General features: G+C 40.2%; 1 protein-coding gene across 11 annotated transcripts in view; it reads right to left on the bottom strand.

The window, feature by feature from the left end:
* Positions 1-14,703, bottom strand: part of TTC13 (tetratricopeptide repeat domain 13) — a 64,387-nt gene that overhangs the window by 17,494 nt on the left and 32,190 nt on the right. For all 11 annotated transcript variants that reach the window (XR_004645066.1, XR_004645067.1, XR_004645063.1 and 8 more), the window contains exons 10-15: positions 14,539-14,680; positions 12,903-13,077; positions 12,329-12,485; positions 11,066-11,196; positions 10,333-10,465; positions 4,497-4,589 (exon numbers count right to left, since the gene is read on the bottom strand). Coding sequence is in view for 6 of the 11 variants with exons in the window: in XM_034765146.1 (XP_034621037.1) it covers positions 4,497-4,589; positions 10,333-10,465; positions 11,066-11,196; positions 12,329-12,485; positions 12,903-13,077; positions 14,539-14,680 (831 nt within the window). In the remaining 5 variants the exon portion in view is untranslated. The remainder of the gene's footprint in view (positions 1-4,496; positions 4,590-10,332; positions 10,466-11,065; positions 11,197-12,328; positions 12,486-12,902; positions 13,078-14,538; positions 14,681-14,703) is intronic.

Consider the following 14,703-nt stretch of genomic DNA (forward strand, 5'->3'; position numbering starts at 1 on the left):
TGTTCTAAACAACTTAAGTATCCTCTTCTCATGGATGTGTTTGTATTAACTGTCCCTAAATCCCACACATAAAATTGTAATTTTTTTTTTTTAAATCAAAGTTTTCTGGGATGATTCACTGAACCCTGATTCAGAGCAGGGGGAATATCTTAAGGACACTGCAAAATATCAAGTATTCACTTTTTTTTTTTTTTTTAAAGGGTGGGGGAGAATGAGTGGAGTGCAATAACTTTATATGGAAACGTGTTTTAGAAAGACACCAGATGTTTCAAACTCCAGGACATTTTCAAGAACATTTTCATTTCTAGTTGCTATCTAAATACTGCACTCTACTGCTCTTCCAGGAAATTAAATATGTAATCAGCAGTTCACAAGCAAACAAACAGCTGACTTGGTGCCTTCTTCCTTGAACATTAGGTATGAGCCTGTAAACTCTCAAAAGAGTCCTGTCAGGATTGTAGCCATACATAATGCCTTCAACGGGAACATTACGTACCATTATTGCATTTGTAGGAATCCTTCATGTTCTCCAGTCTACAAAATAAGATTTTATACAGCAAATGTTACAGCTACATATACCAGGAGGCTAAAACCACTGTCAATCATAGGAGATATATTTATAGTCTCTATCCTCTTTCTATAATTATTCAGAGCTTGATTCTAGCACCTTAACTCATTTTGTGCTGCACACCTTACTACTCACACAGTCCCACTGATTTTAATTTACCTCAATGGGAATAAACACTGATCAGAATTAGAATATTCAAGTGTGTATGTTAGAAAAGAAAGGGAAAGAGAATAGATGATAAACAGTTACTGATACGATTTGCCCTTGTTGTACGTCCCATCTTATTCCATCCTACCCAAAAGCTTTCTGTACAACAGGCAGAAGTATGAAGGAGTAAAAATAAGAAAACAGGATTTCCTTGAATGGTAGCTTGGAGAACTCAGATATCAAAGTCAGCCTAAAAGGATGTTGGATCTAGTCAGTGAGGAGTGGTAATGAATAAGGAAAGACATCAGGTAGTGACTCAAGAGTTGTTTGTTGTTCCTCAACTCCCTCTACTTGATAGGCATTGCCACCTCTTCAGAATTCCCAAGAACAGATAGTAGTAGTGGGTGTCTCAACATATATTTGGAAGAATACTGTCAGCTTTCATCAGTCAGAACAGGTCTCAAATCCTCGTTTTGCCCATGAAAACAAAAGTTTAGACTTTCAAAAAGGCAAAGTAAGATCTGATAACTTATAACCTTATAACGGGATCGAAGTGAGCCAAAGGCACTCTTATACTGACTCAGAAGAGCAGAAACGACAGCTTAATATCTGCACCTTAAGAATGCTAAGCCCTACACCCTTACAGAACCCTAAGAAGATCAAGTAAAAAGACTTTGTAAACACTTGTCAGGTGTTCCCAAAGGACCACCCAACAGAAATGTTCCAAATTAGAGTGACTAAAAGACTACGGTGGAAAGTTTTCTGGTACTTTCCAGACGTTAAACCTCTACAAGGAAAAAAATCTAATGCAGAAACCATCATTTATCATCCTCCAAGATGACAGACTCAAGTAGTAAGAACTGTTGAATGGAATTGGACCTTGCATAAAGGAGTCCCTGCAAAGAAGGTATCGTTAGCATGGACCTAACAAAAGGACTATTATGTACAGAAACAATAGGTGACTGTATGGGACAAAGGGATCCTATGAGACTAGGCTGTGCACCGTCTGACCTGATCTTTTATAACTATGCAAGAGAATCAAGTGAGTGGAGGTAACAAGTTTCCAAACCCTTTTCCCCATTCCCAGGAGAACACGTACTTTATCCTGCAAATCAAAGTGTGAAAAAAGAGGTAATTTTGGTTCACCTCCAGCTTCCCAGCAGTCTACTATGGGCTCTACTGCAAGCAATCAAACTTATAAATTAATGGAGATATCCTATCTCCTAGAACTGGAAAGGACCTTGAAAGGTCATCGAGTCCACCCCCTGCCTTCACTAGCAGGACCAAGTACTGATTTTGCCCCAGATCCCTAAGTGGCCCCCTCAAGGATTGAACTCACAACCCTGAGTTTAGCAGGCCAATGCTCAAACCACTGAGCTATCCCCTCCCTCCACTTACTGCTCTTGGTACTCATTGAAACAACCTACACAATTTTTTTGTTCATCTAACTACCATATACAGAAATCAAATTGGGCTAGTTCATGCAGCTCTGCAAATTAGTACTACTTTTTTGAGCCTGCTGTCTTGTGCTCAAGAATCCAAGCTTGATAAAGAGTAAGACTCTAGCCTTTATGGTTGTGAAAATAACCTTCAATATATAAACTGAACAGAAACCAATGCTTAAGTGTGCCTGAAACAACAGCCCAGAGGTGTGAAATGATCCCATTCATCTCAACAAGGTTTTCATTCTGAAGCCTAGTTATGATATACGAATTAGCAGTATTTCAAAACTATTTCATGGCTGATTAAAGCACACAAGAAGGGATTATCCTATTTGTGCAGATTTGCACAATCTATTGCAAGTGATATCTCATTTTGATGTCATGAGTGGATGGAAGGCAGAGCTACCACTACCTACTACTCTCTCCAGCTGCCTCATTCAATCCCAGATTAAATGGTTATTCTCAAAGGAATTCAGTAGTGTGCAAAGGAGAAAGTGGGCTCTTGGACTCAGAAAGGATGCAGTCAAAATTTGTGATGGGGAAGCGTGAAGGTTCACTAGTCTGGGAAGATTTAGGCCCCTGCAAACTGATTAATATCCCTACCTGGATTACAATCTTTCTGTCAAGAAAGCACTATAGTATTATTCAAGCCATGGTACAGACCCAAAGAGCACAGGTCAGGCCAAAAGAAAAGGTGAGAAATTGATTCAGTCTGGTCCTGCACCTTATGAAGAGACAGTAACCCATTTCAGTACAAGTATAGCCTAGACATCTCACAGGGACTCACTAGACTTGTTGGAACATCAAACTATAGGACTGCTAGTGTTATCTGATGAGAGAAAGGCATAAAAAATATTTAGACTACTGAGAGACAAGCAGGGTTACTGAACTGAAGGTCAGGGACAGAGAAATGCCTTTGCAAAGTAGGCACTCTTTCCTCACTATTAATAACACTAGCAAGAGTAGGGCATTCCTTCGAGTTCTCTTTTTTCTGCTGACGATGCAAGCCAAAGCTGGAGGTTCAAGCTCCGCTTCTCCCGCTATCTCCCATATTGAGGAAAAAACACAGGTAATGAGTTATGGCCTGAGGTAGGGGTTGCCCTCCACCCTTTAAGAATGAAGAGTGTTTGGATTCTGCTACATCTTTAATGGGAGAGAGAGGAGGATAAAGCAGAAGTCAAGAGAAGACTGGGGCCCAGGAAGCAGAATTTAATTTGAGAGGAAGAACACAGAAGTCTGAGCACAACATTGGCCCTGAAGAGCTGGAAATAGCTAATGTATCTGGCCCTACAAGGCAGTTACTGAGCTACATCAGAGTTTCAGCCAAACCTGTACCTGCATACCCCAGAGAAAACGTCAGAATGCTGGGCTCCATTCTGTGGAATGGGAAATGGTAGGAGTTGCCGAGAGAGAGAGAAAGAACACTATCATCCTGTGCACTGAGAGCTTTAAACGTCAGTAATTCTTTCTGTAAAATATTTGTAGAAAGTTCTTTTTCTAATTTTTTTCTTTTTGAGTAACACTGAAAAACAGGGTTAGAAATAAAAGTAGCAGGACTGAACAAGGATTCTGCTTCCCATAAAGGAAGATGGGAGTATGGCTACATATGTGCGAGTGTACACACACTCTCCATCCATGACTGACAGTGATTTTGCCACATGTCTCTCCTTTCTCCATTGTTTCGTGGTAGGTGGAGCTGTAATGCTTGCGATACAGAATCTTGTTTTATGGTATGAAGAAGGAGGAACGTACAACAATGATTTGAATTTTTCAAGTTTGAACCTTTTTCTGAAACTGCCGTTACCTTTCAGCTTCTTAGGTATTTTGACACCTGTGTCTTTAACCTTTCCATGCTGAAACATTTCCTCTAAATACTACTAATGGATGATGGTTACAAAGTAGGAAACACAGATTGCCTAGTACTGTGCAATTACAGCTGGCAGTATTGCCTTCTGGGAGTAGCATTTGTGGAAAATACATCAATGACAATGGGTTTAATCTTAGGTATATGAAGTAGGTATTTTAATTTGGGAATTAAAAACTAGAATGAAAAGTTATCTTTTGGGACCTATTTATCTCTCGCCAAAATAAAGATAATGTAAAACATTAGATTTAGAAAAAAGAAGGGGGTGAAAAAAAATCATGAGAGATGATAATTTGTTTTTTAATGAGTGGAAAAATAAACAAAAGCGCTACTAGAATTAAAAACAAAACAGTCAAAACGTTAGACATTACATAGTATGTACACACTGAACACGGTCAGCTATAATAGTTCACGAACAGCCTACATATTTTAGCACAATTCCTAATGCAAACAAGATTAGGCAAAAACTTCATACCTGATTAGATTGATGTGGTTATTAAAGCCTCTACTAAGACTTCGAGCTGGCATTTGGTCTAACCAAAGCACGGGCTGGTCTGGATCAGCTATCCTACAAAGAAATACCCTGTTAAAATTTGTGCACCTAAAGAAGTCTTATTACAGGTCATATTTTAAATCAAGAAAATATCAGTTATGAAAATTTCTAAAGTTCCATCTTAAACATAACTGCCAACCTGTGCTGCCATCTGATGTAACCTATGGCTCTGAGAAGCTGGTTCATGCATCAATGCCTTTAAGCAAAGCTTGAATTCAGAGATCATAAAACAAGGTGCTGATTTTTTTTTTTTTCCTGAAATGTGTATCAGCTTCTATAACAGGAAGAAAGCAGTTCATAAAATTCTCACTAATGCAGCTAGACAGTTTGAAAAGCAGTTCATAAAATTCTCACTAATGCAGCTAGACAGTTTGAAATAGTTAACTCTTTGCTAGCAGAGTAAATCGCTGCAAAGTATCCTGCAATCTTTCATAGCTCTTTTTTAACTACCTAATACAAAAGGGAAAACAAGAATATTTTCAGGAATAAAAATTTCTGTGGGTTCATTTTAACACATGCTTTAACCTAGCAACTTGTATCCTCCTCTGGTATCCGAGAACCACTTCCCATAAGAAAAAGAGGGCAGTAACTTCACTTCCCTATCTTTTCTCATGTAGGGCTGCTAAAACGGGGGCACTAGCTCAAGAGCAAAGTCCTCCATTTATCCAAAGAACAGGTGGAGCACAAGTGGTGGGAGGTCAAGCTTCCCAAATATTGCCCGACAGGTATGCTTCAAATATTATTTGGGGGTAGATTTACATTTAAGAACAGTAACAGATTACTGCTACTTATTAGCTCATTACCCCTAATAATTGTGCACACTGCCAGTCTAGGATAAAAACCTTTTCATATTATTGTTACTACATCCCCCCCTCTCCCACTTGTTTCATCCATGTTATATATCTTGTCTTTTAGACTAACTTCTCTTGGATAGATACTGTCTTTTTACTTCATGTCTGTACAGAGTCTAGCACAATGGGGTCCTGACTTGGTTAAGGACTCTACATACATGGTTCTTCAGGATGTATTGTCCACATGACTTCCAGCTTTTGGTGAGCATGTGCATGAGACTGGATTCTTCTGGCCATTAATATCGATTGGGGTCATGTCAATGCCCTAATGCGTCCCTCCGCATTGTCTCTCAGTTCTTTAGCCAGAGTCTGTAGTAGTACTTGATGAGCATCCTCAGTGCTATAGAAAACTAAAAAGCAGAACTCTGTACTGGTAGTGATGGACTCACTGATAGATGGTCCAGTGTTTAGGGCAGTAGCCTAGGAATTAGAGGCCCGAAATTTAACTCCTTGCTCTGCCAGATTACCTGTGTGATCTTGGGCAAGCCAATTAGTCTCTCTGTGTCTTGGTTCGTTGTCTGTAAAATGGATATAATAGCACTTCCCTACCTCATGTGCGTGTTGTGAGAATAAATACATTAAAGACTGACATGTTCAGACACTACAGCGATGAGGGGGCCACAGTGGTCATTTAGTGAGATGTTTCTATCAGGAATCTGAGGTATATCTAGCGGGCTGGATGAATGGATGTATGGAAACTGGCATTTTGCATGTCGAGAGCTGCAAACCAGCCTTGAGGATCTAACAAGAAAATTATGGAGACCAAATGAACATCCAGAATTTGAAACAGCAAATGAAGTTGTTGGCATGTTGAAAATCCAGGATGGGTCACCAACTAATGATACTTTGGAATGAGAAAGTAACGGGAATAAAAATGTCTGCCCCTAAATTCTAAGGGCATTTCCTCCACTGCTTCCAGTTGTAGGACCCACTGGTCCAAAATGATTCTAGCCCAACCTTCCTGGAAATAAAAGAGGCAGTTGCCATGTTGATGTGGAAAGGGCAGGGAGGGGTCTAAAGTATCCTCTGATGGTTCTACCAAGCTTTTGAAATTGACTGGTGGAAGCCTCAGATTGAGGGGCAGCAGAAGACCAGACAGAGGGCCATCTCCAGTGGACTCTCTCTCTCTTCCTCTGTAGCTCTGAAGTCCTCTGTGGCTTATGACAATATTGGACAGAGAAGTGCTGTCTGAATAAGGGTTCTGACCTTTTTATTTTCTTTTTGGGGCAGAAAAAAGAGGCACAGAGAGTACAGAGTTACCCGTAGGTCTTTAAAGGAGTGGAGGGCCAAAGTTTGTTGCCCTCAAATGGTAAGTCCTTGCTTGTTGTCTAGAACTCCCTGGGATTCCCCAGGTAGTGAAGCTATGATGACTTTTCTCATTGCTATTGCATTAGCCATAGTATGCACTGCGGTGTGAACAGCACATGGAGGGGTTCCAGGAGGGATGTTCCCTATGACTCCCGGGTCTCTTTCTGCTACTCTCAAGGAATCTTCTTTAGAATGTCTTCCCAATTCCCACTGTGCTATCCAGGGAGTTGAGAGCAATGAGTGGGAGATGAGTCCCTACCATGTTCAGAGGTGGAGGAGGAGGAGGAGTAATATACTTCCTCCAAGGGAAGGGGCCATTCTACTGGGACTGCCCTGCCTCTGAAGGAGAGGTCAGTACCAGGAATACCTCCTTAGCCTGATATTCTGGTAACTCTGAAGCTGGTGGTTTGGACATCACCACTGTCACGCTCTTAAGGAAAGGTGACTCCAGCACCAAATCCATTTGGCACCATGTATGCTTTAGTACCAAGATAGCTGGTAGCAAGGTAGCAGGTACTGCTGGACACTGTTTCAAGGCAACCAAGACTGAGGCGGAAGGTACCAGGCTTCTAGTTCTGATGCATTTGGTGCCAAGACTCTGTGTTCTAAGGTGCTCAGTGGTAAGGTTGGTACCAAGAGAAGTGCAGTCCACATATTTAGTAGGTACCACTTCTGCTCGCTTAGTGGTCAGTACCTGGGAAGCAGAAGGGGCCTTAACAGGCTTCTGGCTCTTAGATGGAGTGCAACACAAATCAGAAGCATGATGACTCTTGTGCCTCAACTTACTAGGCACCAGAGATGGTGACCTGTGCTTTGCTCATCCCTAAAACCATGTTCTTTCCTGCCCACCAGAGGACGTCAATGCCAGAATAATGGCAGACAAATGGGGCCTTTGAGTAGATGTGGCCTAAAAACTCAGACTGAAATCTCAGCTCATCAGGGCACTAATGGAGCAAGACTTACAGATGTCAGAGGCTGGGCAGTAGCTTTCCTCTATGAGTCAGAGGAGGCTTGTATCAATTTCTGAAGGAGGAACTGCTTCCAGCAGGCTGCTGTAGCTCTAAGTGCATGCACAGAAGGAGCAACATACAGAACATCACCCAGGGATGGGTCCCTCTCCTAGGCAGAGTCAGGGCCGTCTCCAATGTTTTTGCTGCCCCAAGCAGCAAAGGGGTGCGGGGGGCAGGGAGAAGAGGCGCGATCAGCACTTCTACCGCCGCTGCTTCATTCTTCGGCGGCAATTTGGTGGCAGGTCCTTCCCTCCGAGAGGGACTGAGGGACCCGCTGCCGAATTGCCGCTGAAGAGCCAGACGTGCCGCCCCTCTCCGTTGGCCACCCCAAGCACCTGCTTGCTGCACTGGTGCCGGCCCTGGGCAGAGGCACTCATGATTCATAGACATCAAAGCAACACACAAGGGATAAGCAATGAATTCTGGTGATTTAGTTTCTGCCGTGTTGCTAGCAACCCTTTATTGGGGGTTGGGGTGTCCAGTCTATCTGGACTACCTAACAAAGCAATTTTTTTTAAATCAACATGCATTTTACCAACTATAATCCCAATTCACACTAGCAACGCACAGAGCAAAGAGTGGACATTACAAGAGTTTCATTTCGCCGTCACAGGCAGTAAGAAGGAACTGAGGGACAGTTGGGCCCTCAGGTGTGTGTGGGGGGTGGGGTGGGCAGCTTACCGCCATCTACAGCACAGGCATGGCCCTAACAGACACTAAGAACTAAAAGAATCCAGGTTTCAGAGTAGCAGCCGTGTTAGTCTGTATCCGCAAAAAGAACAGGAGTACTTGTGGCACCTTAGAGACTAACCAATTTATTAGAGCATAAGCTTTCGTGGGATGGAAATTATTGAAAATTTTTTCATCAGCCATACCATCAGGAGCTCATTCACCTGCACATCTACCAATGTGATATATGCCATCACGTGCCAGCAATGCCCCTCTGCCATGTACATTGGCCAAACCGGACAGTCTCTATGCAAAAGAATTAATGGACACAAATCTGACATCAGGAATCATAATACTCAAAACCCAGTGGGAGAACACTTTAACCTGTCTGGCCATTCAATGACAGATCTGCGGGTGGCTATCTTACAACAGAAAAACTTCAAAAACAGACTCCAACGACAGACTGCTGAGCTGTAATTGATATGCAAACTAGATACAATCAACTTAGGATTGAATAAGGACTGGGAATGGCTGAGCCATTACAAACATTGAATCTATCTCCCCTTGTAGGTATTATCACACTTCTTATCAAACTGTCTGTACTGGGCTATCTTGATTATCACTTCAAAAGGTTTTTTTCCTCTTACTTAATTGGCCTCTCAGAGTTGGTAAGACAACTCCCCCCTGTTCAGGCTCTCTGTATGTGTGTGTATATAGATCTCCTCAATATATATTCCACTCTATATGCATCTGAAGAAGTGGGCTGTAGTTCACGAAAGCTTATGCTCTAATAAATTTGTTAGTCTCTAAGGTGCCACAAGTACTCCTGTTCTTTTTAAAAGAATCCAATCACACACACACACGTGCCAAGAGTGACATCCATGGGCCAATCACTCAAAAAAGAATGAAATGTTGATTCTCATTTATATCTCTGCTGAGACTGTCACTACGGGTGCTAATTATTGTGCCTTGACCAAAAGTTTCTGAGAAATGGACATCAGTTGGACTGCATTTGAAACAGTAATCTAGAACAAAGTTCTTCAAACTGAATTGCAACTCCCAGGAAGGGGCAGTATGTTGGAGGAAGCGGTGAAAAACAAATGTAAGATTTTTGTAAATAACTCAATAGATGTAGTGTATAAATTTTGTTAACAATTTTTACAACAAAAATAGTCTTACTATTCAAGTTATTTTTACCTTATTGAGAACAAGTAAAATTGAAAGCAGAGGCTAGAAAGATGGTTAGATTCAGGCTCCCATTTAAAAACAATGCATGTCATCACAAGAGATCAACTTGTTTTTATTCTTCCTTGCAAAGTTCAGGAAAAAAAGCCCAGAAATTTCTTTATAAAAAGGAACTTTAAAGCATGCTCTGCATACCAAATCTTTTTGATTCCTACAGTTAACTCAGTAGTGGTCATACTATTTAATGGACTTCCCTCCCCAAATGGATTAACTGATGGAAAAAAATACAATGCAAGAGTCCTTTGCGTGTGAAGAAAGTCTAAACTACTTTACAATAACTAACCTCTATTCTGCTAGCTGAATTCGTATCCCACTACCCCGTCTCCTTTAAAACACTTATTTATTTTAGTTTTTCAAATTCATCTTGTGAAAAAGTGCAGTGCCTCTAATCTCTGCCAAGCGCAGACCAAGGAGACCTCAACCTGCAAGAGTATTCCTCCTTTGGATGAAGAGTTGTTAAACATCCCTTTATGAAAATCCCTGCAAACACTGCACAGTGGACCAGCCCGTAAGTGAGGATGCAGTTAAAACAGTAGGGGCTAAGATTCCAAAGAGATCTGCCTCCACATCTAGTACAAAGCCTGCAGTTGTTCAGTCTGTCTTAAATTCCACTAACTGGAACTTACATCAACATCACAAGATAAGGCTTAGTAGCTCTCTTCTCTTAAGCATTACCTTCGCCATTTCACAGCAATGTCAAACATATCTCTCCACTGCATCAATCTGGTTTTCCCATTCATTCGAACTTTTGAGTTTGCCCATGTCCGCTGCACAGCTTGCATTACTTCCAAAGCAGCCAGCCCCATTGCTGAACAACAAAGAATATATAGAACCAATTAGTCCACTCAGAGCCTTTCCATTGTATAGGGGGGAACTGAAGCAGCCAAGTTAACAGACCTGTTCAAGGGAACAGAAGTAGCTAGTGTTAATGCTGGTATTAAGACCTAGTAGCTCATGGCTTCCAGTCCAGAGCTAGACCATGATGCCTCAGAAAATATGTACCTATTAAGATACGAAGTGTGGTTATCTGTAAATTTTACATCTACACATTTTTATAGAATACATTTCAGATGAATGGAAATGTAAAGAAAAAGGTTTTACAACTGCATATCACTTTAAGAGTATATTTTTACTTAAACCACTGCAGCTGCATCACTGTAGGTAATGCACCTCCCGTATAACTGGTAGCTAGGTCTACGGAAGAATTCTTCATCGACCTAGTGCTGTCTACATCAGGAGTCAGTTGGCAAAGCTGCGTCCTTCAGGGATGTGGATTTTGCACATCCCTGAGACGTCATTATGCCAATAAGTACCCAGTGTAAAACAACCTTAAGTTTATCAAAGTGCTATCAAAGCAAGCATCGACATTTTTAGTTTCCATTCCCAGGTGGAAAGTCCCCCCACATACCTCTGTGTATTCTCTTATTTGGAAGGAATCCTGGTGTCTCATATTGCATCAGTGAACCCAGACGATCAGCCACACATACAAGTTCTTGCACTTCAGGTTTATAGCTTTCAAAATTCTGAAATAGCACATCCCTTGAAGAAAAAAATGTCACAAAGTAAATATCAACCACCATCTGCCATGATGGCTCCTGAAAACAGCTTAAAAACAATCTATTTGTGGTGATCAGTAACACAAGCCCAGAAAAGAATTAAAAGCAGTACCAAAAAACACACGTGTTGTAGATACACACACACAAACCAAACGAGGTGAAATTCTGACCCCAGTGAAGTCAATAGCAAAACTCATTCATCTCAACAGGAACAGTATTTCACCATCAGACTTAATTATTGCAAAAGCCTTTATAGTGAGTCACCTCCTCAGTGTATATTAATTCTGAATTTCATAGGGATCACAGGTATGGCATAAGAAAACATGAGGAGTAACACAGACTAGGGGTCTGATTCTGTAATTCCTTCTCGAAAATGCCAACTGAAGTCAGTAGACGTTTTGCATGCATAAGAAATGCAGGTTTGAGCCCATACCTACAAAATGACAAGTTTCTAAGCCATGTTGTGTGAAATGACCATAAAACTGAAGGCTAGTTTTCAGAGAGAGAGAAAATCTCATGTAGGGAAAAGGTCCACTTCCCTGATAGTTAAACTTTTAAATCCTAATCTGATAAAGCCTTTGCTTTGGTGACTGATTACCACCACTCTAGAGGTGGAGCGTAAGACACAATTTCATTCAGTCAGAGTTACAATTAATATATCTAATGTCTGAGTAACTGAGAAATTATACCCTTAAAAAAAATCTTAAATACTTAACAGTAAGAAAACTCCAAATTGAGGTTTCTACACTAAGGATGGATGTCCAGATGGAAGTCTATCCTGAGTTTCTCTAGTACTAAAGTGTTCTATAATCTAATTACTAATCCAGTTCCAAGACAAAATAAACAACAAAACAGTTAACATGGCTGTATAACCTGAATTATCTTTACTGAATTACATGGAACTAGAGAAGATCATTTTGACCAAGTTCTGATTCCACCTCTTTTTTACTGAGCTAAATCAAGCATTTGCAGCCCCTCTGAATTTGAAAAGTGCCCAACATTTTCTGTGGGCTTCAGGCAGTGTTAAACATTTGTGACAAATTAATCCTCAGATGCCATTTTTTGAAAAAATCCTACCAGGAATGCTCTAAATGGTCTGTCTAAAAACCACTCACTTTATATGTGGCTGCAATCCTGGCTGTTCTTCATAGTCTTCTATTAAAAAGGGAAGGTTTTTGGCCCAATGGTCCTTAAAGTTTCCAGGAAGATCTGTATCTACATTATATTCCGTAAGAGGGGTATCAAGATGGGCATGCAAATATCGAGAATATTCTGCGAAGGTAAAGAAAAACAATACAAGTAAGTGTTATTTTTGTTCTCGTCCAACAGTTACTTTCCCCCAAAGAAGAATTTAAAACAGGAGTATATATTTGTTAAGATATTTAAGATAAATACCTTACTAAATTAATCAATGTTAAACTTGATCCTAGCTAAACAGTTAAAAGTCTAGGCCAGTTAAGTGGTACCATAGTTACTTTTACTACTAAACCAAGACCCAAGTTTGATTTCTGGTCATGGCTTTTAACTCTGAACAAACAAGCGCCAAGACACCTATGAAGACAGCTCACTCAACACAGCACTCAGGTGAATAAATACATCTTACTTAAAATAGTTTTCCATAAGTGACTCTTACACTTAGGCAATTTTAGTCCTATGTCAAAGGACATTCCCCCCCCAACCGTAACTTACCTCGGAGGTATTTCACTTTTAGGTACTCTGGGCTAGCCTTCTGGCCTGGTAGTGGATCATTTAACATAACCTTGGTCTGAGCTTTTATGCCCTCATAAAACTGCCCCATTGCAACATGACTGAGACCTTTCATATACTGGCATACTTCATTATATGGCTCTAGCTGAAGACATCTCTAGAAGATTAAAGAAACAAGTCAATAAATAAATAAAAAAATTAACCTGGGTATCTTGGAACTGTCTAATATACATTACTAAGCTCTTTAGTCACAAGGCCAACACCAGGGAATGGTCTTTTACTTTCAAAAGTTGTCAGCAACTGTTTTCCCAATGACTTTTCTTCAACTGATGTTAAAAACAATTTAATTAATTGCTAGCTAAGATGAAGAAAATATTTTCATCACCATTACATAAAATGTAACAGTGTTGGTGAAACTTGATCTTGATCACACTTTCGGTAACCAAGTGATTTTGTTGAAGCTACACTCGCAGCTAAACAGTTTTCAGCACCAGATGAGAGGCATAACATGTCATTTCCTAGTGCAAACTGACCCTAAAAATAGGAGACATTTTTCTTAAGATGCAACTTTATACAATGTATCCACCATCAGTTCTTCTCTTCCACCAAGCATCATAGCTCTGAAATTCACGCACTGCACTACCATTACCTGACAGTCAATTCTGTACTACATCATGATAGTTTTAGCATAATGCTAGACAATAGGATACTTTAGAATTTGGTACCCCAAAACAAAATTCTCTGACCACATGGATGTATTAAACACTCAGGAGTTATCTGCATCTCTTCAAACAGCATTTGCTATTTAAACTGTTTTTTAAAATACAACAAGATCTACAAATTGAGTCACAAAGCAGGGACACATGGTAATTTACATAAAGATATACAATGTTCTAAATAAACAAAAAGGAAAGTGTGCTTGTTAAGACAGGGAAGTAGGGATTCTTAGACTTGGCTCTGTTCCTTGCTCTGCCGATGACTCACTGTGAGACTTTGGGCAAGTCATTTAACATCTGTGCCTTAGTTTCTGGATCTGCAAAATTAGAATATAATTTATCTACCTCATGGACAGGCACGTGTTTTTACAATTTCAGATGGATCACTCTGCACAAAAGTGTTAGCTTTTATTGTTCATGATGGAGAAAACTCAAAAGATTCAGATCCAAAAGTTCAGATGCTTATCTGAACCTTGAGATTACAAAATTGGCTACTTGTTTTATGAGAACAGCCCTCCAACCCCTTATGGAATTTCAAAACTTTGGGTACCGCTTCTGACCAAATTACTGAATAAAACCAATCTGAGCATTTCAAAACCTTATAAAATACCATTTAAGAGTCTAGTATTAACAATTGGTAAGTCTGGGGGAAAATGTCTCAGTTCCCTCCCATGCCTGAACTGATTCATCATTCACTAATTGTAAGACTACAAATCATGCTTACAAAACAGATTGTATACAGAATTGTATTTTACTTGCAATACAAATTTTCATTCATATTCAGAATGTGGAACATAACATTATTGTATTTCATTTTAATTGTAATTTGATAAGTATTAGGTCTAATTAAAAAATATCAATCCTTAATTTAGTACACATCTCTAAGGTCTACCTGTGCTTACCTTAAAATTCTTCAGTGCCTCATCTAGGCTACCATGATGGTAAAGCATCATTCCCCTGAGCTGTAACGTCTGAACGTGATTTTGATTTAGCAACAAAGCCTTCTGGAAGCTCTCCGTGGCAGCATCAAAGTTACCAAGTTCCCTAGGTAATTCCATAAAGTCATA

Source organism: Trachemys scripta, chromosome 3 (genome assembly GCF_013100865.1).
Source record: "Trachemys scripta elegans isolate TJP31775 chromosome 3, CAS_Tse_1.0, whole genome shotgun sequence".
NCBI classification, from domain to species: domain Eukaryota; kingdom Metazoa; phylum Chordata; order Testudines; family Emydidae; genus Trachemys; species Trachemys scripta.